The 22698-nt window shown below is 42.0% G+C and overlaps 1 protein-coding gene across 1 annotated transcript; it reads left to right on the top strand.

Moving 5' to 3' along the window:
* Positions 1-1453: 1453 nt before the first annotated feature.
* On the top strand, positions 1454-22217 carry TDRD5 (tudor domain containing 5). Its single transcript, XM_063428323.1, has 15 exons — positions 1454-1731; positions 3241-3618; positions 3791-4287; positions 7199-7282; positions 7504-7560; positions 7696-7849; positions 7977-8095; positions 9983-10197; positions 14135-14347; positions 14570-14636; positions 14722-14922; positions 16922-17071; positions 17529-17690; positions 21487-21667; positions 21841-22217. The coding sequence occupies exons 1-15, from the start codon at positions 1503-1505 to the stop codon at positions 22053-22055; spliced, it is 2922 nt and encodes a 973-aa protein (XP_063284393.1). The 5' UTR covers positions 1454-1502; the 3' UTR covers positions 22056-22217.
* Positions 22218-22698: the final 481 nt, after the last annotated feature.

Below are 22698 nucleotides of genomic sequence, written 5' to 3'. Positions count from 1 at the left end.
TGGATATCATTAGAATCTTCAAAATGTCGTTGCACAATATTCTGGCTGCTCAGTAGACATAAGTACATTTTACTTATACTTTTTGTTTTTCTAGTTCCCATTTTAACGTTCTTATCTGCCAGGATATAAACGTGCTCTGCAGTAGTATGTGGAATGATATGCTGGGTTAACAAATCCAAGCTTTTCCTTTGGGATTCCAGACATGATTAATTAGTTGAATATTACAATGAAAGCACCAAAATTCCACACGCAGCTTTCCTTGAATGGCAGGATTATTTACTAAAGTGAGAGTCCAAAGTGAATTTAAAGCCAGAGTAGCCAAACTGAAAACATAGCTGGCTTATGGAATTTTTCCAGTTTGGCTATTTTGACCTTAAATTTAAATTCATCTTGAATTCTCACTTTAGTGAGGAACCTTGCAAGGGTCCAGCGATCTAGTAACCCAAGTTATCACAAAATATTTGAGTAATATAAACTTGCTGCAACACTAAAAGCAGCTGAAGAGGAGGCGTGGAGTGATGCACAGCAGGCAAGAAGTCTAAACGTTCTAAAACCACATAGCTGAAGGGCACTCCTACACTATAACCACTACAGCACACTGTGTGTTCCCATAAGATCAAACATCTGTGAATCAACCAAGCTTTTAATTATAGTTTGGAAAATAAGGGAACAACAACAAATCTCTACATTAAAATGGCTTTTACCTGAAATGATCTCTACACTGTATTTCGAACAGAATATATCATTTTAATCCAGCTAAGCTACAGTAAATGTAGCTGTGTTTGCAATTTATCATTTTCCAAAGTAGATTCTAAATGTATCACATTTCAAAACACCGTCAGATGTATACCATTTACAATTCTCTGTGATCATGTGATGGCAGCAGCCAATCAGAACCTGGGGGTGCAACATTTGAGCTGATAACTGTTTGCACAAATTTTCACCAAACTCCAAATTGTAGTGAATTGAAATTCAAATAATTTGGGCTAAAATGTCCACAGTGTGATTGTAGTGGAGTGGAGTCTTCGAGATCAACAATTTTAGCTAAATGGTTGCTTTTTATTTCAGTTCCGTTCAGGTCAAAGTTCAGTGAATATTTCCTGCCAATGTTAATTTGCAGGAAATTGTATTTCAAATACTGCATGCCTCCTGTATCCACAACAAATTGGGAATGGCTATACTTTTATTTATTTGAAGATATTGCTGAACAAATTAGGAATGGCTATACTTTTATTTATTTGAAGATATTGCTGAACAGTTTTTAATCACTATCCAGTTTTTTTTTGTTTTTTTTAATGATTTATTACAATATTAAGAAATGATCAGAGCCAGCTGTGTGTATATGACTTTGTTTATATATGTATATATATATATATATATATATAAACAATGTTTTTTTTTTATTTCTCTCCTGTATAGATATGTTTTAAATCTTCTGTCGAGAGGTGTTGAAACAGCTGAGTATTTGTGAATAAAATTGCATGAAAGCTGCTTTGTTGAAAATGGATGACGAAAAGAAGCTGGATACGGTGCAGAAAGATATACGAGCCTTACTCATTGCATCTAAGAATGGGCTTAGCATTCAGGAACTGGAACATGATTATAGAATGATGATTGGTTCACATATGCCTCTGCGGACCCTAGGCTACCGATCTACTATGGAAATGGTTTTGGATATGCCAAATGTTGTGCATGTCCACTCAAGATGTGATGGCACTGTATTGTTATCAGGTATGTACCTTTTTAGTGTCTCGGATGTAGAAAAACATGTTTCAGGTAAGTATACAAGATCTGTCTGAAAAAAGTTCTTCTTAATGTCCCATCTATAAAGGTGTTTTGTAAGTTCCAGAATTAAGGGTCTCCGGGTCCTTCTCCAGTCCAGGGTAGCTCTGGATAGTTCTGGGAAGAATGCCAGCTGATATTCTTCAAAGGAGTAGGGTGACTTATTGCGAATGGCGGTCATGAACGCCTGCATGTCAGGGCCGTTTTGGAAGTGGATTATGACGTCCCTGTGCACGCCTGTAGCGCTTGCCGGGGGAGCTGGGAGCCTGTAGCATCCATCCAGAGTAATTAATTTGGCTTGTTTGGCCGAGAATAGTTGGGTTAGAAGCCTCTAGAACAGGTGAGGTATTTCAGCTGTGGCGATATCATCGTGAAGGCCTCGCACCTTTGTTTTTCCACTGCCTCCGGTCCTCCATTGCCTCCATGCGGTACTGTGTCTGCACCTGTTCGCGCCGTAACGTGGAGAGTTCCCGTTCTAGGGCAGTAAGCCGTGTCTCGTGGCCTGCTGTGGTAACCTCAGTTTCGTGAAGGGGTGCCGTTACTCCGCTGATCTCTTCTTTAAATGCAAAGATGTCAGCAGCGATATTTCGGCATAACTCGTCTTGGAGGGCTTTCAGGGTACCTTCAGTCACTGGTGTCCCAGATTTTTGATCAGACTGTATAGCACCTTGCTTGCCTCTAGTCTGTACCTCCAGTTCCATCAGATCAGGTAGGGACGTTTCATTGGATGAGCAAGACTGCCCATCTAAGAGAGGCGCCATGACAGGCCTCGTGGAGCATTGGGGCCTCCATAAGAGATCGCCGATATCGGCGGTTGTTGGTGGCTTATCTGCCTGATATTTTTTAGACTTACGCCCGATGCTAGCTGGAGACAGCAGCTCTCTCTTGGGCAGGTTTTGTGGGTACAAACTGGTGAAATAGCCGTTTTAGCTCGTGGCTTAGCCGGAGCTCCCGCAGAATGCGTCGGATCAGTCAGGTAGATGGCTCTGCACCTCTTCAGAATTGGAACTTCCATCCATACCTGGTAGAGCAAATTGGAACTGACTGAGGGCACCCCTTGTACTACTAGCATTATTCTGACAACTTCCCAGTGCTAAAGTGGTGCCTAATCTACTTGTCCTGACACACAAACTAATTTCAGAATGTGGTACATGCCTTGAGTCCTTTTCACTAACCTCTCACATTCCCTTTAGCAGACCTGCCACTTGCCTACGGCAGAGGTAAAGGCAGAAAAGCTGCCTGCCCAGAACTGGATGATAGGAATACCCCACCAATGTACTATGCAGCCCATAACTTATCTAATCATGTCTGTGCTTACTAACCTGTATGGCATATGTGTTTTACTAGGGAGAATACCTTTCTATGATGTACTAGTTCAGAAAAAATAATATTAAGTACTGTGATGTGAGACCTTTTTGTATGAACTTTAATTTTTTATTTTCTTTTTTGTCACACAAGCTGTGGTTGATGAATCTACTAAAAGCATTGCAGATTTGGTTTCACGTCAGAAGAACCCATCTAAATCAAAACCAAGAAAAAGGCGTGTTTTGAGACCTAGATATCATGTAGACATAGCAAGACGTGGAAGAATAGCTCCTGTGCTCCCGGCAACAGTGAAGAGTGATCTGCGAGACTTGCTGTCCATTTCACCATTGCTGGTCTCGGAATTGGAGAAGGCCTTCGCGTCTCGGTTTGGACGTAGTTTTCAGTATTCTCGCTATGGTTTCTACTCTATGTTAGAGGTTATCAGATCTATCTCTGATATTGTTCAAGTGAAACAGACACGAGCTGGTTCATTGCTAGTGCTACGGACACCTGAGGATAGTGAAACAGCTGGTGAGAAGCCAAGTGATATAAAGGTGTTATGCTTCCCTTTTCTTTGTTCCTCTAACCATTATGGAGCTATTTTATTTTCCTTATGTTTCTTTTCTGTTTCTCCATAGGCTGTAGATTTTTGTAACTTTTTTATTTATTATTTTTTTGCCTTTTGTGAAACTTCACATTTTAGGAACTGGTTTGAAACGGGCTAGTGCTTCTTCCTTATTGAAACATGTAACTACTCCCATGGCATCTTACAGAATTCCAGATCAAACTCAATCACAAGGCATGACAAAAATAACATCTGTGCAGGGAAAAAGTCTGTTCAACCCAACCAACGGTCATCAATGTTTACAGGCTTCCACCAAGTTAGCAGAATCTCCGAACTCCTCTGAAGTGAGCTGTAAAAAGAAACCTGTGGAGAATACAAACAGCTTGTATGTAAGCACTTCTCAGGAGGAGCATCAGGTGGCAGAAGGAAGCAGAAGACCAGAAAGCCATGCAGCTTTAAATAGCTCTTCCAGTCCAGCTAGGTCGCCAGATCCCATTACCAATAGTCCTATCAGAAAGAATCATCTGTTAGAAGAAATTAAAACTCCCAAATCACAAGGATCAATGAAAGTGAAAGATCATGTTTCTCCTTTGGCACCTGCTAAAGATGACAGCTTACAGTGGCTGGAAACAAAGGTGTGGTCTATTTATGTACTTACTAGTACTTTGTGCACGCACTGTCTTTAGCATATTTCCCTGTCGTTGCTGCTATCTTTATACTGTCCATATTTCTATCACGTTTTTTCAAATATTTCTTAAAGGAACACTCCACGCACCATAGCTATAACTATGCCACAATTAAATTATGGTGTGATTACTAATATCAACTTCCATTATTTTGAAATCCACGGCTTTGGAACACAGTCCCTTTAGTGTCCTCAATGAAATACATCTTCCATAAACCCCCTATTCACTTTTTATTGTAAATATTTTTTATTGAAAAGAAGTTAGCAAGAGAATTAGGCTCGCAGGCCTGTATGAGAAACATTTGTAACGACATAATACAGATCAGGTGTCAAGCTTTATAAATCCAGAATAACATTATTTGGAACAGTGCTTGATTACATTGTTACTTCACATAAAGAGTATAATTGCATTTTATATAAGTATGCCATGAGAGTGTTGTTTAAACATTTAAACTTTGTTCTACACACGGACAGGCATATATAATTGTCATCCAAGGCTTGGTGTATGTCACCATGTGAGCGTCTGGCCGTTTCCCTCCAAGAATGAGGTTGATAGTTCCCACCCCCTATTCACTTAAATGAAATGTTAAGAGAGGTTAATGGGAAATGTAGAGGCCATTTGTGTAATTGAGCATGTGCCAACTGCCAGTATAGGATACACAGAGCACTCACCATTGACAGCTTTGGATGTGCTGAGAGATTTCTGCTATTTCCTAGTTCATGTCAAGGGCTGCAAATGTGATCCAGAGCCTAGGGATTTGCCATAAATGTGTATATAAGTGTGTGTGTGTAAAAACTAAAACTCTAGCTTTTAAAGGGACTCTATAGTCAACATATAACAGCAAGAAAGACAGGTCCCCCCAGCCTTCCTTCTTGCTTTTATATGAACTTTCATTTATTTAAAATAATTTTCGGAACGTTTTTATATTAAAAACTTACCTCCGTTCCAGCGCCGAGCTCCCAGCCATGCAGCGCCCCCTTTTTCGTCAAAATGACGAAATCGCGGGGCCCAATAGGACGCTTCACAGAAAGAAGGGTCATCGCGATGTGGTGCGCATGCTGGGCTTCGCGCTGCACCAATCGCGTTCTTCATAGAGCGGCATTGACAGCCGCCCTATGAAGAAACTCAGCGCTTTACCGCGCATGTGCGCGGAATGCGCGTTCGCGAGCTGAGCTGTCTGACTGACAGCTCAGCTCACTTTCTATACCCGTCCCCCTCCTACTCCAAACTTTGCATGCAAACACTATATATAGAGATTTCTCTATATATAGTGTTTGCATACAAACACACATATTGTTAAACATAAGGGGGGGACCTACTGTCCCCCTCCCCCCCGGCCCCCACCCCTGAGCCGGTGGGTGGGGGCCCTAAAACAAAAAAATAAGGGGGAGACCTACTGTCCCCCACGGCCCCCACCCCTGAACTTTCCCACGCTGTGTAAAATGACACAGAGCACTGTGATTGGATGGCTTGAAATCCATACAATCACAGTGCTCTGTGTCATTTTACACAGCGTGGGAAAATTGAACTTTCCCACGCTGTGTAAAATGACACAGAGCACTGTGATTGGATGGCTTGAAATCCATCCAATCACAGTGCTCTGTGTCATTTAACACAGCGTGGGAAAATTCTTTGGAATTTTCCCACGCTGTGTAAAATGACAAAGAACACTCTGATTGGCTTAAACCAGTGTTCTTAGCCTAATTGCAGGGCGTGGCATGGCTTTATAAGCCTTCCCCCGCCCTGCAAAGCTCAGTCTGCGCGGAGCCCTCCATGGGTGTACATGTTTTTTTGTTTTGTTTTTTGCGCTCTTTTTTTTTTTTTTTTATTGCGTCGGTTATTGTGGCTTTTTATTTGGCCTTTTTTGGGGCTGAAGAAAGAAGATTTTAGAAGAAAGAAAACATCGAATGGTAAGTTGTTTTTATCTCTTTTTTTTTTTTTTTACAGGTTTTTAGTTAAAGGTCCCCCCCTCATTATTTTTAGGGTGAGGGGGGTAGGTAGGGAGATAATTTTTTTTGGGGGGGGGGGGGGGGGGGAGAGAAAGGGTTAACTAGGGTGTCTCCCCCCCCCTTTGTATTTAGGGCCCCCACCCACCGCTCAGGGGTGGGGGCCGGGGGGGACAATAGGTCCCCCCCTTATTTTTAATTTTAGGGCCCCCACCCACCGCTCCGGGGGGGGGACAGAAGGTCCCGTCCCCCCCCAATTTTGTTATTTTTAGGGCCCCCACCCGCCGCACAGGGGTGGGGGCCGGGGGGAGGAGAGTAGGTCTCCCCCCCCCATCAACCACTATTGTGGCCAGAAAGAGTCCCTGTGGGTTCGGTCTTCAGCTGTCAGCTGAAGCCACTCCCACAGCAGTGCTGACAGCCTCAGCACACAAAGCGCGTTCACAGTGCTTTGTGTGCTGATAGCCCGTCTGAAGTATTCACCCATGCGTGAATACGTCAGACGTGAATGAGGCCTTTTTAGGGCCTCTGAACTCGGAAGTCCCTCTGGTGGCCGTCTGATTGACTGCAACAAGAGGTGTTCCAAGCTTCCAATGTAAACACAGCATTTTCTCAGAAAATACAGTGCTTACAAGAAAAAGGCTGCAGGGAGCTGTAGCACTCACCTGAACAACCTCATTAAGCTGAAGTTGTTCAGGTGACTATAGTGTCCCTTTAATTGTGGGTGCTTATTGTCCATTTTTTTCACCAACTTCCATAATACTGTGTAAATGTTTTTTTTTTCTTTGCTAGATAATTGTTTTGTTTTGTTTTTTTTATAATTGTCTTATGTGTGATTAATCTTGCGCTAGTGGATTGCTGTTACATCATAAAGTGGAATCAGGCTGAAATGAGTGAAATACTTTTTATTTTTACAGTTGGAAAAGGAGCTGAGATTATGCTTAGCACAGAAGGGAGCTGGTGGAAATATAAGTCCAGATCTTCGACTGGAGATACAACACGTGGGTTTAATAATACAGTCCTACCCCATATAAAATATCCAGTCAGATTGAAGGGAGAATATAGAAACATGTTGTCTATACAGTTTAATGTAATCAAACAGATTTGATTCACTAATTTATTGCTCTTAAGTCTACTTTTAAGTATTCCCAATCAAACAGAACGGTTCATGCTGTCTGGTTGCCTACTGATATTACTTGTTAATGATTCTCTTCGATTTCAGATTGTCAAACAGCATCCAGAGGGATTACTGGTTTCTCAGCTCCCTGTTGTGTTTAAGGTGAGCACCTTTTTTGAAGTGGGCTCTGTTGTCAAAATGTATATGCATATATTAAGAATTCTGTGTGAATGAGTGCAGTATGTGATTCGAAAGAACTTGGAGGCATTGGCTAGACTATTCTGTATTTGTATTTAGAATTGTTTAGGGAAGGACCTGCCATACAGACACCTGGGGTTCATGTCTGTAATGGAGCTCATAGGCTCTCTCGGCGACATGCTTTATTTGGAAAGGACAAAGGATGGGAAAGATTGGTATTTGTTTGACCTGGAAACAACGGGTAGAAATTCCGGTAAGGACTCTGTTCGTGATTTCTTCAGTGTGATTGTAGACGGTTGGTGATGTGATTAGAATTCAAATTCATCATTACAGCAGTTATAATTACTGCGTCTTTTAACTAAAGTGTTACTATTTATCAGATGACCATATGATGCTGGCATCCACTCGATCGCTTTCCAACTGGGATTTGCCTCAGCCAAAGGTGATGCATATGAAGCCAATGGAGCTCAAAGCTTGTCAAGCAGATGTAAATCTCTGGGTATGATTAGGATGACTGTTTAAGCTTTAAAAATCATATACTAATATGAGATATATTATAAAGTTAGGTGTCAGATCTGGTGGACACAATTGTTTTTATTATTTAACAGTGAGGAGTAAGACTTTAAAATGAAGCTTTGTTTTGCAATGCATGTTGTGCTTTGGCTAAATTAGAACCTGTAATCTATGTGTTATGCCTGCAAAAAATCTAAGCAAATGTATATATTAAAGGATACTCTAAACAATATAACCACTAATTTTAGTGGTGTTGGTTTCAAAGAGTTTCCAGGTACTAACACACAGGTTTGTGTCAAAACTCTTTCAAGTGGTTTGAGACAAACTGGGGTTTTTTTGGCACATAAAACCACTCTATGTTTAGGCCTATTGTAACGGACCGTTTCACTTACAAGAGGATTAAAACCATTTAGGCGATAATCCCCTTTTCCATAGACCAGCAGCTACTGCAAGCACCAATCTCCCGAACTGCAAACTGTACGAATTCTGGAATCAGCCGAACAGGAAAAGCATACAATCCAATTCCCCCAAAAACGAGACGACACATCGGTTTGAGGGTCAAGCAGAATCTGAGATGCTGGCACACCCAGCCTGTTTTTTATTGCAGTTGTTACAAATACAGGTCCGCCCACAGGGAGGTATAAAACAACCACTCACACATTAGTTACATCCCATATATTCCCTCCCCTTATCCTGAGAGGAAACTCAATTATACATACAGTTAAAACATACTTTCTACCCAACTTTCATAACTCTAAAACCATACATCACATTCACATAAAAATACATATCCACAATCAATCCATTCAGGGGAACAACATATTAAAAATGGCATGAATCAGACCAGGGGTTCAAAAGTTAGTAAAGTATCTTTTAAAACCCCTGCCAGCATGGCTTTCCGGCTCAGACCGGTTTTACAGAGCCCTCTCTCCTGGAGAAGTAATCCAATTACCTCCCAGGACAGAGACAGACTCCATTGAGCACATGGGGACACAAAGACAGTAAAACACTTTAAAATACATAAAGTCACCTTTTACACATAACACACAGACATTTTACATATCCCCAGATAGCTGGGATCTGAGCGCAGAAAACTACCGAATAGCGCGCAGATCCTATTCACACAGTTCAATTGCCATGGAGCCGAAGTGTTTAACTACACGAATGGGCTCCATGGCATAGCTATCTGGGTTAACACATTCACATAAAGTCGGGTCCATAGTCCAAAGGCAAGAGGCAGGCAAGCAGCCCCCTCCAAGGACACGTGGCGAGGTCGGTTTCGCCACACCTATCATCTGTAAATGGCATTGTTAAAGTCTTGGTTTTTGTCAAAGTGCTCAAAATAGTTTGATGCAAACATAAAAAAGAGATTGGCCAGGGTTACCATGGTTCCCAAATAAAAAAGCCAAAATAGTTATGTCAAATGGATAATGGTGCTGCTGATCCCACACGCTGTGGCTCTTACAGTGAACAGTGACAAACAAAATACAGAAAAAGGAGGGAAGCGCTACCAGAAAATTGTGAATGTAAGTGCTACCACATTTATTGAAGAGGAAGCTTTTTGGGAATATCCTTTTCTAAGTGCATATTTTTTCTGAAGCACCACCTCTCTGCTAAGGCCACAAACATTTACATGAACTGAAACTGACAGTACGTTGTGAGATGCCAACTCTTTAACAGCATGTCAGGATACACATTAGCTCTTTACAACCGTTCCTTAGGCTTGCATGACATGGTCACTTTTACCTACATTCAGATTATTCAGTCTTCTATGGCAGCTTAAAGTTTATATTTCCCATGTAAAGGGGAAGAAAAGGCTGCATAATGTGACACTTTCTCATTGCTTATCATGATGTCTTCTTTGTCTTTTAAGTGGGGACCTCTGGAATTACAATTACCCTTGAATAAAGAGAACGAGATCCCTCCTGATGCTGTTAGACAGCAGAAACTACACAGCTTATCTCGTATGAAACGTGGCTTTATGATTGGTGTTCTTGTCGAAAACATTACATCTCCCAGTGAGTTCTATATCCGGTGCTATGGGAAAGACACGTCTGAAAAGCTGGAGGACATGATGATAGAAATGAGGTGAAAGCAAGATTTATTTTTCTTAATTGTTATTTTATTTTTACATTTTTTTTTTATTGTTAAACGGATCCTGTAGTGCCAGGAAAACAAACCTGCTATAGGCTCTTGGATAGCCCCCTACCTCGGCGCTGAAGAGGTTAAAACCCCCTTCAGCCACTTACCTTAGTCCAGCACTGGGGTCCCTCGGCGCTGGTGACCTCTCCTCCCCCGCCGACGTCCGCTCCCGAGTGGAGTCGAATGCACATGCGTGGCCAGAGACACGTGCATTCAATCCCGCCAGTATGAAAAGCATTACTCAATGCTTTCCTATGGGGATCTTGTATGACGCTGGACTCCATGAGGACGTCCAGCGTCAAATAAGTGAGATTTACTCCATGTAAATGGCGGAAGCGGCCTCTAGTGGCTTTCAGGGAGACAGCCACTAGAGGCTGGATTAACCCTGCAGTGTAAACATAGCAATTTCTATGAAACTGCTATGTTTTCAGCTGCAGGGTTAAAACTAGGGGGACATGGCACCCAGACCACTTCATTGAGCTGAAGTGGTCTGGGTGCCTATAGTGGTCCTTTAATAGTTGTTAAATTATAAATTTACGTGTTAAGCTCATAGATATTTTTGTACAATACCTTTCCCCAGTACCAAATACGTTTACAGCCCTAGTATCGTTTACTAATTAGGTTAGTGGTTATTATTGATTATTTGCATTGTCAGGGGAAACATGCTTAAAAGGACACTATAGGCACCCAGACCACTTCAGCTCCTTGAACTGGTCTGGGTGCTGTGTCCCTATTGCACTTAGTTTTGCAATGTAAAAAATTGCAGTTCAAAGAAAATGCAACGTTTACATTGCAACACTAAGTCTGCCCCCAATGGCTGTGTACCAGACAGCCACTAGCGGCACTTTCTGCTTGCTAGTTGGCTTTTGGTCGACTAACTTACACTGGACATCCTCACTCTCTGCATAAGGACATCTATAGTATCCCTATAGAAAAGCAATGAGTCCATGCTTTCCTATGGGAAGGGCCTAATGTGCTTGCAGCGCTCACCATGCATGCGCATTAGGTTCCTCGGTCTTTGCAGTACTTGGTTTATTGAGACCCCATAAGATTTATTTGCAGGGAATGGTGTGTGAATTTCAATTTCAGAGTTATGTGACTAAATACATGAAGTGTGAATTGCTGAACTGAGAACACAGCTGGTTTGTGGAATGTTTAAAATTGGGCTATTGTGGCCTTACATTTAAAATTCACTCTCAAGTCCTGACAATTCCCAATACTGTATTTCTACATTTGAGGGTCATTTCTTATTCCTTTTGTAAAAACATAGCATTCTATCCCTGTTCTTAAAAATATAGGGCAGTGATCCAGAAAGTAACTTCAAAGAAGAATATTTCATCCATAATATCCTATTTTTTAATTTTTTTAAAGAGATTGACCCCAGAGGTGAACCCAGAAGCATCAGCAGTGTGTGTTGTTGTTGTTTTTGGGTGGGATGTGACATGGATATCTTTAACATTAAAGGAACACTCAAGGGTGCAATGCAATAGTAATTTGTTTTATGCACTAGGTAAGTTGGTTTAAATAAATATGCACCAGCAACGTGACCATTATTACAAGTAAATTCACTGCCTACGTTATTTCCAAGTATTTCTTCACTACCTCTAATTCTTCAAAACTCTCTATTCAGTGTGGTGCATATATATCTCTAAGCAATGCCTTCTTTATTACTTTTTTACCTTCGTCAGTTTACTAAGAGGGGAGGGGGGGGGGGTCTGTAAAGTAAACACAGCCTTCATCTGTTTTTCCATACAGAAGGCTGCATTTAATTTGCAAGCAGATGCTTGGGGTCAGCTACCCCATAATACATTGCTGGAAGAAACAACCAGGACATGCCGAGATAGTCTTAAACCAAACTACTAACCTTTCCAAGAAAGGAAAATGATTCAAAACGGTGGCAGAGATCAGTGCATTGTATTGACAAATGTGCATGATTTGTGGTTTTTCATAATGAAATATTGACAAAATTGTAATAGGTTTATAATGGTCGTTACATTGTGAATTTGCTGAGCTCATCTTTAAATAGAGAGCGGCACGCACACATGATTTTTAATTTATTTACTTTACCAGAGAATTGTCTTACCTTCTGTATCTAAAGAAGAGGACTTGGCAAAATAAGGCCCTTCTGCATGATATCCATATGCTGTTAGAAGCCAGTATGTCATTAGTTAAGGAATAATTTACTGCACAGACTGTTCATGTGGTGGTGGAGAATGTGGGTGACAAGCTATGCAAAGATACTTTTGACCAGAAATCCTGTTCAGAGTTGTCTGTCTGTGTAAAGAACTGATCTAAAGACTATGATCTACTAAGCAACCCCCAGTACATTTCCACTTGCCTGTGTACTTTTATTACCCTCTACCCCTTGTTCGCTACCCAGGACATCGTAGCCGGGAATCAGAGTGTCCAGATGCTATCAAGCAGGAATAACACCTGTGTTTGTTCTGGCTTGACCACACTCAACCCCTTTCTCCGGTCATATTGTACCTCGGTTTTCACCACCTTCCCAACAACCCAGGATGGCACTTTTTGAAAGGAATCACCTACCCCTTTAGTCCACCAATCGCTCTCTGTAACCAACAGGGAGCTCCCCTTTCCCACCAAGATATAAAACCCATTAATACACTGAGAGATGGCTCTGACCATTTTAGTCAACCTTTCCACAACGGTCGGCTGAAAGGCTCGGACAATATACCATGGATCCGAGCTCTATTTTCACAAAAACGACCTTTTAAATTATGTATGACATGTGGAGTTACCTTGAGGTTTAATGCATGTTTTGAAAGTATTTCTGTATTACGTTCTCTGTATCCAGGAGATGATTAGTCCACCGAGGCTCAACTCTATTATCTCCCAGACAGAGAGACGCCTGGGCGGGCTTGAGAGTTTCTGAATAGACACCCCTATGCTGGGGATCTGGGTATAAATGTATGTGCTTTTGCCTAATAAAACCAGTTGTTATACCCTTCATCAAGACTTAACTGATATTTGGGTATATGGGAGTTGTAATCACTATTTCACTGCGGGACCTGGGAGAAAGACTATGGCAGAGGTACCACTCTGGGTACAGGCGCTCCTTTACAGTCTGCATTGCAAATATGGAGGACCAGAGCAGATGTCCTGAGGATAAACTAGCTCCCTCAATTTATTTGCAGGATATTTTCTACACTGTTGCCCCCCTAAACATTACAAGCTTATTCAACTTGATTGATGTTTTCAGCTCAGAGTCACCAAAAGTCCTGGCTGAAGGTGCAACATATGTCCTGCTCATATTCCAGCAGACTTGTTTATGAAGAATCTGAGATTTCAACCAACACTGACTTTTTCCCCCTGACCTTTATAGGACCTTTGGCTTGTAGACGAGCATGGGAAGAGTCTTAGCATTCCCAAATAGCAGAGGCCTGGGACATTGCAATTATGTGTTCCTCTTTTGAGAGCTTCTTTGGCCTCAGGCTCCCCAGTCTAAATTTGAGTCCACTTACTTCTGAAGTTACCGTTTTTGTACTATCTGCATTGAGCTTTATCCACATGTTGTTTTTCTTCATTTTATAGTTCTATCAGGTGGTCCATAATGTATTTATTTGTGATGTTTTCACTCACATAGTCAGTAATCTGAACTAGTTAAGCCTATCGTTAAGATTAGTTGTTGGTTTCTATAGCTATTTGATTGTGGTACATTTTATTATATAGTGTGGGTTATCTAATGTTATGCATTGAGATATATATGTACATGAGAGAGAGCTATGTGTATATGTATGTATGTGTGTGTATTTATAATATATTCAAGCTACATAACAATATTGGAGGAAAAAAGAACAGCATCTCTGGAGCCCTTTCAGTGAGATTGAGAAAGGACTCATAAGTCCCTTGTCTTGTTTTATAGGCGTTGCTATTCTAATGAATGTGTTTCGGAACGCTATGCTGTGCCTGATAACCGCATCTCTGTCGGGGAAATCTATGCTGTAAAGGTGACTGGAGATGTGTGGTGGTATAGAGTTATTGTGCATGCTATTGTCAACGACGAAGAGGTGACTGTATATTATCCTGACTTTGGCACCGTGTCCACTGTTAAGAGATGCTTGTTGCGTTTTCTCAAGTAAGTTGAGGGTTGTTCTATGTAATACAGTTATAAAAATCTTATTAATCTGCATCTTCCTTCATTCATTGTGATTGCTCATCCCTTCTGACTATCTTGTTGGGTGAACAACGATCATAAAATATTGTTTCACATTTTGCTTTGTCTGGTCTCTTTTGTAGCTATTGTTTGTACTTTGAAATTATGCCTGCCTGCTCTTATCTCTCTTGCTACTTTCTCTAGAAATTGCTACATGAGGCTTCCTGCCCAGGCTGTGCCTTCTTGCCTAGCCTTTGTGCGTCCACTAGAGGTAAATGAATAACATACAAGTAGACCAGTGGGAAAGTTGTTGTATTTATCTGCTTTCTTACAACCAATATTGTGTTTCCATGTAGGACTTCTGGTCAACAAAAGCCATAAAGCGTTTCCAACAGCTGTGTGGTTGTGGCCCTCTGGTGGGCCTGGTGCTTCAGTATGTCATGGATGTTTTATACTTGTTCCTTTGCGATACGTCATCCGATGAAGATGTTTATCTTCACCAAGTATTGACATCTAATGGCTTGGGACACGTTGGTCAAGAGCCAGGATTTTACAAGGTGAGAGAAGTCAAAAGAAAGTTACTGTGCAACAAGCATCGATTCAGCAGTAAACATGTGTGATAAATAATATGTAAGCTGCATAGAAAAGCTTGCAATAAGAAATAATTGCATGTGTTGTAGCCCTTCCAAAAGAAATAAAGGCAACTGTAAATTAACCTGCCACACAAACTAAGGAACTGCTATTGGTGTATGATGTAAAAAGCACTTTATTATGCAAAATTATGTACTGTATTTCTTTCATTAATAGGCACAAAACACTGCCAGCAAATAAAAGCAAAGACAAAGACAGTAAATTGCATTGGAAGTCATATACTCTGATAAGGAATTATATTTCTGGAACAAGGATGAGGGGATGTGGCTAAGAAGGGCATGCTTATGGTGTAGCATTATGCAAAACATTTTGTTTTGTTCAAGAGCTAAAAAAAAATGATTTTTTAAATTAAACTCGAGGCGGCAATTGAACAGAGCATCTGCCTTGCAAAGACTCATTGCGCTGCAGTGGGCTGTCAGTGATTGGACAGCCACAGAAAGCCTGGGGTAGGTTAGAAGGGCTTGCACATGCTTCAGACAAGAGGAGTGTAGCTTTTGCAAACTGTTTTACATATACCCCCAGTGAAAAAATGGATAATTAAATGCATGCATGTTTATGTTGGGGGTGTATCTACTAAACAGTGATTAAAAAAAAAACAAAAAAAAACATTTAGCTATAAATTAAACAGTCCCTGCTATTACCTGGTTTAGTTAGCTCAGTGGAGCTAAACTCAAGAGGCAGCAAGTGCCCAGAGCACCTGCCTTGCAAAGACTTCTCATTGAGCTACATTGGGAAGTCTGGGAGGGGTTAGAACAGGTTGGGCTCGTAAAGGCTGCAGACAGCAGATTTGCTGCTTTTGCAAGCTACTTTTAGATATACCAAAATAAAAAAGTATGCATTTATTCATTAAGTATATTTACTGAACAGTGTTTTTTTTTTTTTTTTTTTTAATTGTGGAGTGTCATTTTGAACTCACCATATTTAATGGGGAAATCAGGTCACATTGAAGCACCCTCTGTTGATGTTAATTACAACCAATTTCTTTGATTTCATATCTTGGAAGCATTTGTGCATTATTATTATTTTTATTAAAGGGACACTTCAGGTACCTATACCTCTTTAGTATATTTGATAGATTTTGGCCTCAATATGCTGTATGCTCAAATCTTTATAGTTTTTACACACAAAAAATAAATGTTTTGCAGTATGCAGCCTCTTTAGCTACGCCCCCTCACTACCTTATCAAAATGGCATGCTCACAGCTTGGCCACTGACAGTACTGAAGGATCTGCACTACAAAGCAAACCTGCATTAAAAGGACTGGACACCATATAGTAAGGATATCACTAACTGGTTTTAGCTTTTCTGACTGTCCACAGCGAGGTTGTGCATTAAAAACAGCTTACTCAGGCTGAGACTGTACACAAATTCTGGCATGAGGGTGTGTGGCAGGCTTATGGTGCAGCATTCTGCAAAACATTTAGTTTTTTTTTTCAAATAAAAATACAGCATATGAAAGGGGCACTCCATGCATGCAAACCGTTCCATCTAAATTAAGGTGCCAGGAGGCCTCTGGAGGTGCTATTACCTGAAGGGATTAAATTGTTCTAGAATGTTTAAACCCAAAGTTGCCTCCAGCTGCGATTGTTCACTTTCCCCCATTGGCATGCGGCTTCAGAGTTTTCAGATTCAGGATGTGCGGAGTGCGGTCAGCCAATCAATGACTCCCCATTCACAAAACTGGCTTGGAAAATGCACTAAAGTTGTATTGGTGCCCAAAGTGGTGTGTGTGTGTGTGTATATATATATATATATATATATATATATATATATATTTTTTTTTTTTTTTTGCATACTATAACAATAATAATTTTCACTGTATAGCATCAGTAGTTTCTGAATGTTCACATCAAGAAAATGTAATACTTTGTTGAGTGTTTCTCTTCCCTTTTCAAAATATCGTAGACTGTGCAGAAATGCAATCCGTATATGCGCCATCTTAAACATTCCCCAATCAAGGCTCCAGAAGTGTGTCTGGAGGAATGTTCAAAGAGTTCGATGGAAAACAAGTGTGTTCCTTCTGAAAACATAAGTGACTATGAACCAATCCAGGAGGTAAAGTTATTGAAGAGCCTTTGACATCGACTCAAAATTTATAGTCAACCTTTCTCAGTTGCCTAAAATATTTAGTTTTTTTTATCCTAACTATTCTAACTGATTTAATTTGAAACTGTGATAATTGCATTAGAGCTCATTCATCTGCAGTCTTCAACAAAAGTCAAATGTCCATTTAGAGCATCTGCCGTTTTTAGATTGTAAACATTACATTTTATTTAGGTAACTTAAGGGTCAATATTCAAAATATTGTTACGATGTGAAGAATTGTTAGGTTTGCATTATACCAATTGTACCAACTAACATTTTGTTTTTTGTAGAGTAGATTACATTGATCTTATTTGAAACTTGGCTTGTCATGCTTGCGTTTGCTATTTTTTCTTGTTTCATTTACATTCCATGGGGAGTAAAGCATTGTTTAATCAGTGTTGTCTTTTCCTTTCCTATGATATTGTAGGATGTGAAATTTGAGATGCCATATCTTGAAGCACTTCCCACAGGTGGTGAAATATGGGATGAGAATTGGTCTTTATCAGGCAGTGTAGTTTCTCTTGAGGAAGCATCCAAGCCCTCAGACCTGAACTTAAAAATATGTCAAGAGCAGGAGACCGAAGATGAGGTTTGTCTTTAGTTTAGCAATACATGTTTGCTTTCCTTGCTGTCTAGAAATAATTGTTAAATGGTTTCTCCAACCACCATGACCACTTCTGCATTTAGAATTCGTTATAAAGTAAGCCATGTCTATGTGCAGTGTTTCTGTGTTTTTATGCCGGAGTGTAAATGATCTAGTCAGTCGTATTGCGGACTAACTAACGTGAGTCCTCTCCATAAAAAGCGCGCATCTTCAGCATGCACTATGTGCTGCATATGGTCATAATGAACCTATTTTCTTGCAAGTAGCAATGTGAGTGTACCTGCACGGAGACATCTATAGGACTGTGTGTGTGTGTGTCAGCTTCTAAATAACTGTCTCATTGTAAAAGTGTCCCCTCCCTCCTAGCCCTCCCTACATTATATTTTGTAACGGCTTATTTCATCATCTCCTCTTGGAATGGCACTGGATTTAACAGTATTTCTTCCTTTTCTCTTGACCCAACTCTGGATTCAAGGTCAATTTTTTTTTCTTCTTCATAGTTTTACATTTAAAGGGACACTATAGTCACCTGAACAACTTCAGCTTAATGAGGTTGTTCAGGTGAGTGCTACAGCTACCCGGAGCCTTTTTCTTGTAAGCACTGTATTTTCTGAGAAAATGCAGTGTTTACATTGGAAGCTTGGAACACCTCTTGTTGCAGTCAATCAGACGGCCACCAGTGGGACTTCCGAGTTCAGAGGCCCTAAAAAGGCCTCTCGTCCGATGCATTCTGGGTGAATGCATCAGACGGGCTATCAGCACACAAAGCACTGTGAACGCGCTTTGTGTGCTGATAGCCTGTCAGCACTGCTGTGGGCGTGGCTTCAGCTGACAGCTGAAGCCCGAACCCACAGGGACGCTTACTGTCCACAATAGTGGTTGAAGGGGGGGGCGGGGGGAGACCTACTCTCCTTCCCCCCCCGGCCCCCACCGCTGTGCGGCGGGTGGGGGCCCTCAAATTATCAATAAGGGGGGGACCTACTGTCCCCCCCCCCCCGGCCCCCACCCCTGTGCGGCGGGTGGGGCCCCTAAAATTATCAATAAGGGGGGGACCTATTGTCCCCCCCCGGCCCCCACCCCCGAGCGGTGGGTGGGGGCCCTAAAATTATCGATAAGGGGGGGGACCTACTGTCCCCCCCGGCCCCCACCCCTGTGCGGCGGGTGGGGGCCCTAAAATTATCAATAAGGGGGGGACCTATTGTCCGGCCCCCACCCCTGTGCGTCGGGTGGGGGCCCTAAAATTATCAATAAGGGGGGGACCTATTGTCCCCCCCCCGGCCCCCACCCCTGTGCGGCGGGTGGGGGCCCTAAAATTATCAATAAGGGGGGGACCTATTGTCCCCCCCCCGGCCCCCACCCCTGAGCGGTGGGTGGGGGCCCTAAAATGATCAATAAGGGGGGACCTACTGTCCCCCCCGGCCCCCACCCCTGAGCGGTGGGTGGGGGCCCTAAATACAAAGGGGGGGGGGACCCTAGTTAACCCCCCCCAAAAAAATTATCTCCCTACCTACCCCCCTCACCCTAAAAATAATGAGGGGGGGAACATTAACTAAAAACCTGTAATAAAAATAAAAAGAGATTAAAAAAAACTTACCATTCGATGTTTTCTTTCTTCTAAAATCTTCTTTCTTCAGCCCAAAAAAGGCCAAATAAAAATCCATAATAACCGACGCAATTAAAAAAAAAAAAAAACGAGCGCAAAAAAAATAATCCATCTTCACCCATGGAGGGCTCCGCGCAGACTGAGCTCCGCAGGGTGGGGAAGGCTTATAAAGCCTTGCCCCGCCCTGCAATTAGGCTAAGAACACTCTGATTGGTGGGTTTAAACCAATCAGAGTGCTCTTTGTCATTTTACAAGCGTGGGAAAGTTCTTTGGAATTTTCCCACGCTTGTAAAATGACACAGAGCACTGTGATTGGATGGATTTCAAGCCATCCAATCACAGTGCTCTGTGTCATTTTACAAGCGTGGGAAAGTTCTTTGGAATTTTCCCACGCTTGTAAAATGACACAGAGCACTGTGATTGGATGGCTTGAAACCCATCCAATCACAGTGCTCTGTGTCATTTTACAAGCGTGGGAAAATTCCAAAGAACTTTCCCACGCTTGTAAAATGACACAGAGCACTGTGATTGGATGGCTTGAAATCCATCCAATCACAGTGCTCTGTGTCATTTTACAAGCGTGGGAAAATTCCAAAGAACTTTCCCACGCTTGTAAAATGACAAAGAGCACTCTGATTGGCTCAAACCCACCAATCAGAGTGTTCTTAGCCTAATTGCAGGGCGGGGCAAGGCTTTATAAGCCTTCCCCACCCTGCGGAGCTCAGTCTGCGCGGAGCCTTCCATGGGTGAAGATGGATTATTTTTTTTGCGCTCGTTTTTTTTTTTTTTTTTTTTTTTTTTTAATTGCGTCGGTTATTATGGATTTTTATTTGGCCTTTTTTGGGGCTGAAGAAAGAAGATTTTAGAAGAAAGAAAACATCGAATGGTAAGTTGATTTTATCTCATTTTTTCTTTTTTACAGGTTTTTAGTTAATGGTCCCCCCTCATTATTTTTAGGGTGAGGGGGGTAGGTAAGGAGATATTTTTTTTTTGGGGGGGGGGGGAGGGTTAACTAGGGTCCCCCCCCCTTTGTATTTAGGGCCCCCACCCACCGCTCAGGGGTGGGGGCCGGGGGGGACAATAGGTCCCCCCCCTTATTGATAATTTTAGGGCCCCCACCCGCCGCACAGGGGTGGGGGCCGGGGGGGGATAATAGGTCCCCCCCCTTATTGATCATTTTAGGGCCCCCACCCGCCGCTCAGGGGTGGGGGCCGGGGGGGGGCAGTAGGTCCCCCCCCCATTGATAATTTTAGGGCCGCCGCACAGGGGTGGGGGCCGGGGGGGGGGACAGTAGGTCCCCCCCCTCATTGATAATTTTAGGGCCCCCACCCGCCGCACGGGGGTGGGGGCCGGGGGGGGGACAGTAGGTCCCCCCCCTTATTGATAATTGTAGGGCCCCCACCCGCCGCTCAGGGGTGGGGGCCGGGGGGGGACAGTAGGTCCCCCCCCTCATTGATAATTTTAGGGCCCCCACCCGCCGCACAGGGGTGGGGGCCGGGGGGGGGGGACAGTAGGTCCCCCCCCTTATTGATAATTTTAGGGCCCCCACCCGCCGCTCAGGGGTGGGGGCCGGGGGGGGGGCAGTAGGTCCCCCCCCTCATTGATAATTTTAGGGCCCCCACCCGCCGCACAGGGGTGGGGGCCGGGGGGGGACAGTAGGTCCCCCCCCTTATTGATAATTTTAGAAAGCGAGCTGAGCACATGCGCGGTAAAGCGCTCAGGTTCTTCATAGGGCGGCATTCAATGCCGCTCTATGAAGAACGCGATTGGTCCAGCGCGAAGCCGTCCCATTGGGCCCCGCGATTTCGTCATTTTGATGAAAAAGGGGGCGCGGCCTTGCGGTGAGCTCGGCGCTGGAACGGAGGTAAGTTTTTAATATAAAAACACCGAATTTTTTTTTTTTTAATTAATGAAAGTTCATATAAAAGCAAGAAGGAAGGCTGGGGGACCTGTCTTTCTTGCTTTTATATGGTGACTATAGAATCCCTTTAAAAATAAAATAAACATTTTAAACAAAAAGTGCAGGGGGTAATAAGTGAAAGGTATTGAATGCATTTACAGCCAAAATAAAGAAGGTTTTAATGAGGGTTGAAGTGACCCTTTAACCAATGATGCAAAGAATAGATTATAACAGCTATTATCACAAGTTATTAAAACATTGATTTTGTTCTCCTGCAGCCTTCAAAGCTTTCTGCAGAGTCTGATGATGGTACCCAAATGCATGATCCCTTGGAGGAATTTTACATTTCTCTAATCCAGTCCAGGAAATCACAAGATAATAATGTTGAACAACCGTCTCCAGCTAGAGACCTTCCAGAACTTGAGATTGTCAGCCTATCCAGCATAGAACATGATCCAGGTAATTCTTCACACCATGTTCCACTTTTGAAGTGCATACCATTCTGAAGAATAAGATTGAATGGCTGGAAAGCTACAGGATGAATGACCGATGGAGTTTGTACAAAGACAAAATACTGCATTCAACATAGTTTTAGAAAGTACTAATTCTTACCTTTTGGTCTTTTTTTGTAGGCAGACCGTTGTCCAATACATCAGTTGATGAAAAATTATGTGAGAAAAATGACGTTCGCTTATGTGAGGAACCAAGATATTACCAGCAAGCTAGCATCAACCCATTTGTGGGATTACAAAAGCTTCACATTTCTAGAAATACAATGGTGGCCCTTGGACCAGCAGCTCGATTGGCCACTTCTGGCAGATTTATGAATTGGGCTACTGACCAATGAAAGTGTAGTTTGTTATACAGAATTCACCTTGACAGGACCATTTTTATCTCAAATATCCTTGCCATTTTTGCAGCTGTAGGTATTTTTATAGGTGCAGTTACCCCATATTGTGACATTCTTATAATTTGAGAGCATATGATTATCCTAGTATTTTATTTTGCTAAAGTCCTGCTTTATGATTTGTTTTATAGACTACAACATAGCTTTTACTTTTCAGTGAATGTGTAACAGAATTCTGCCCAAGCTTGTCCCACCTCAAGGCTGATGAACGTAATTAACGTTTCAATTGTTTACTTGTATTCTCTAGTCTTGTTTCTTTTGTCTGTGAAGCAGGAGCACTAAAATCTTTATTATTCACATTATCTGATGATACGAGGACAATTAGATCATATTCACACATTTAAAATCATATGAACCATAAGTAAGTAGTAGTAATATTTTATACTTACTGATATGTAATATGTGATAAATCCTTAATCACTCTGAAAAATTTCCCACCCACCAGCATAAGTTTATAGGAAAACAACCATAGAAGAGATTTTTGAAGTACAATGCCACAGAATGTTTTATGTAGGAAATGTTAACTAAATGTATGTCAACTTTTATTTGTTTTAAGTTGTGACTTTTTATGTCTTAGGATCTG

Source organism: Pelobates fuscus, chromosome 7 (genome assembly GCF_036172605.1).
Source record: "Pelobates fuscus isolate aPelFus1 chromosome 7, aPelFus1.pri, whole genome shotgun sequence".
NCBI classification, from domain to species: Eukaryota; Metazoa; Chordata; class Amphibia; order Anura; family Pelobatidae; genus Pelobates; species Pelobates fuscus.
Note: the sequence above shows the minus strand (reverse complement) of the source record. Positions and strands in the feature narration are given on the sequence as shown.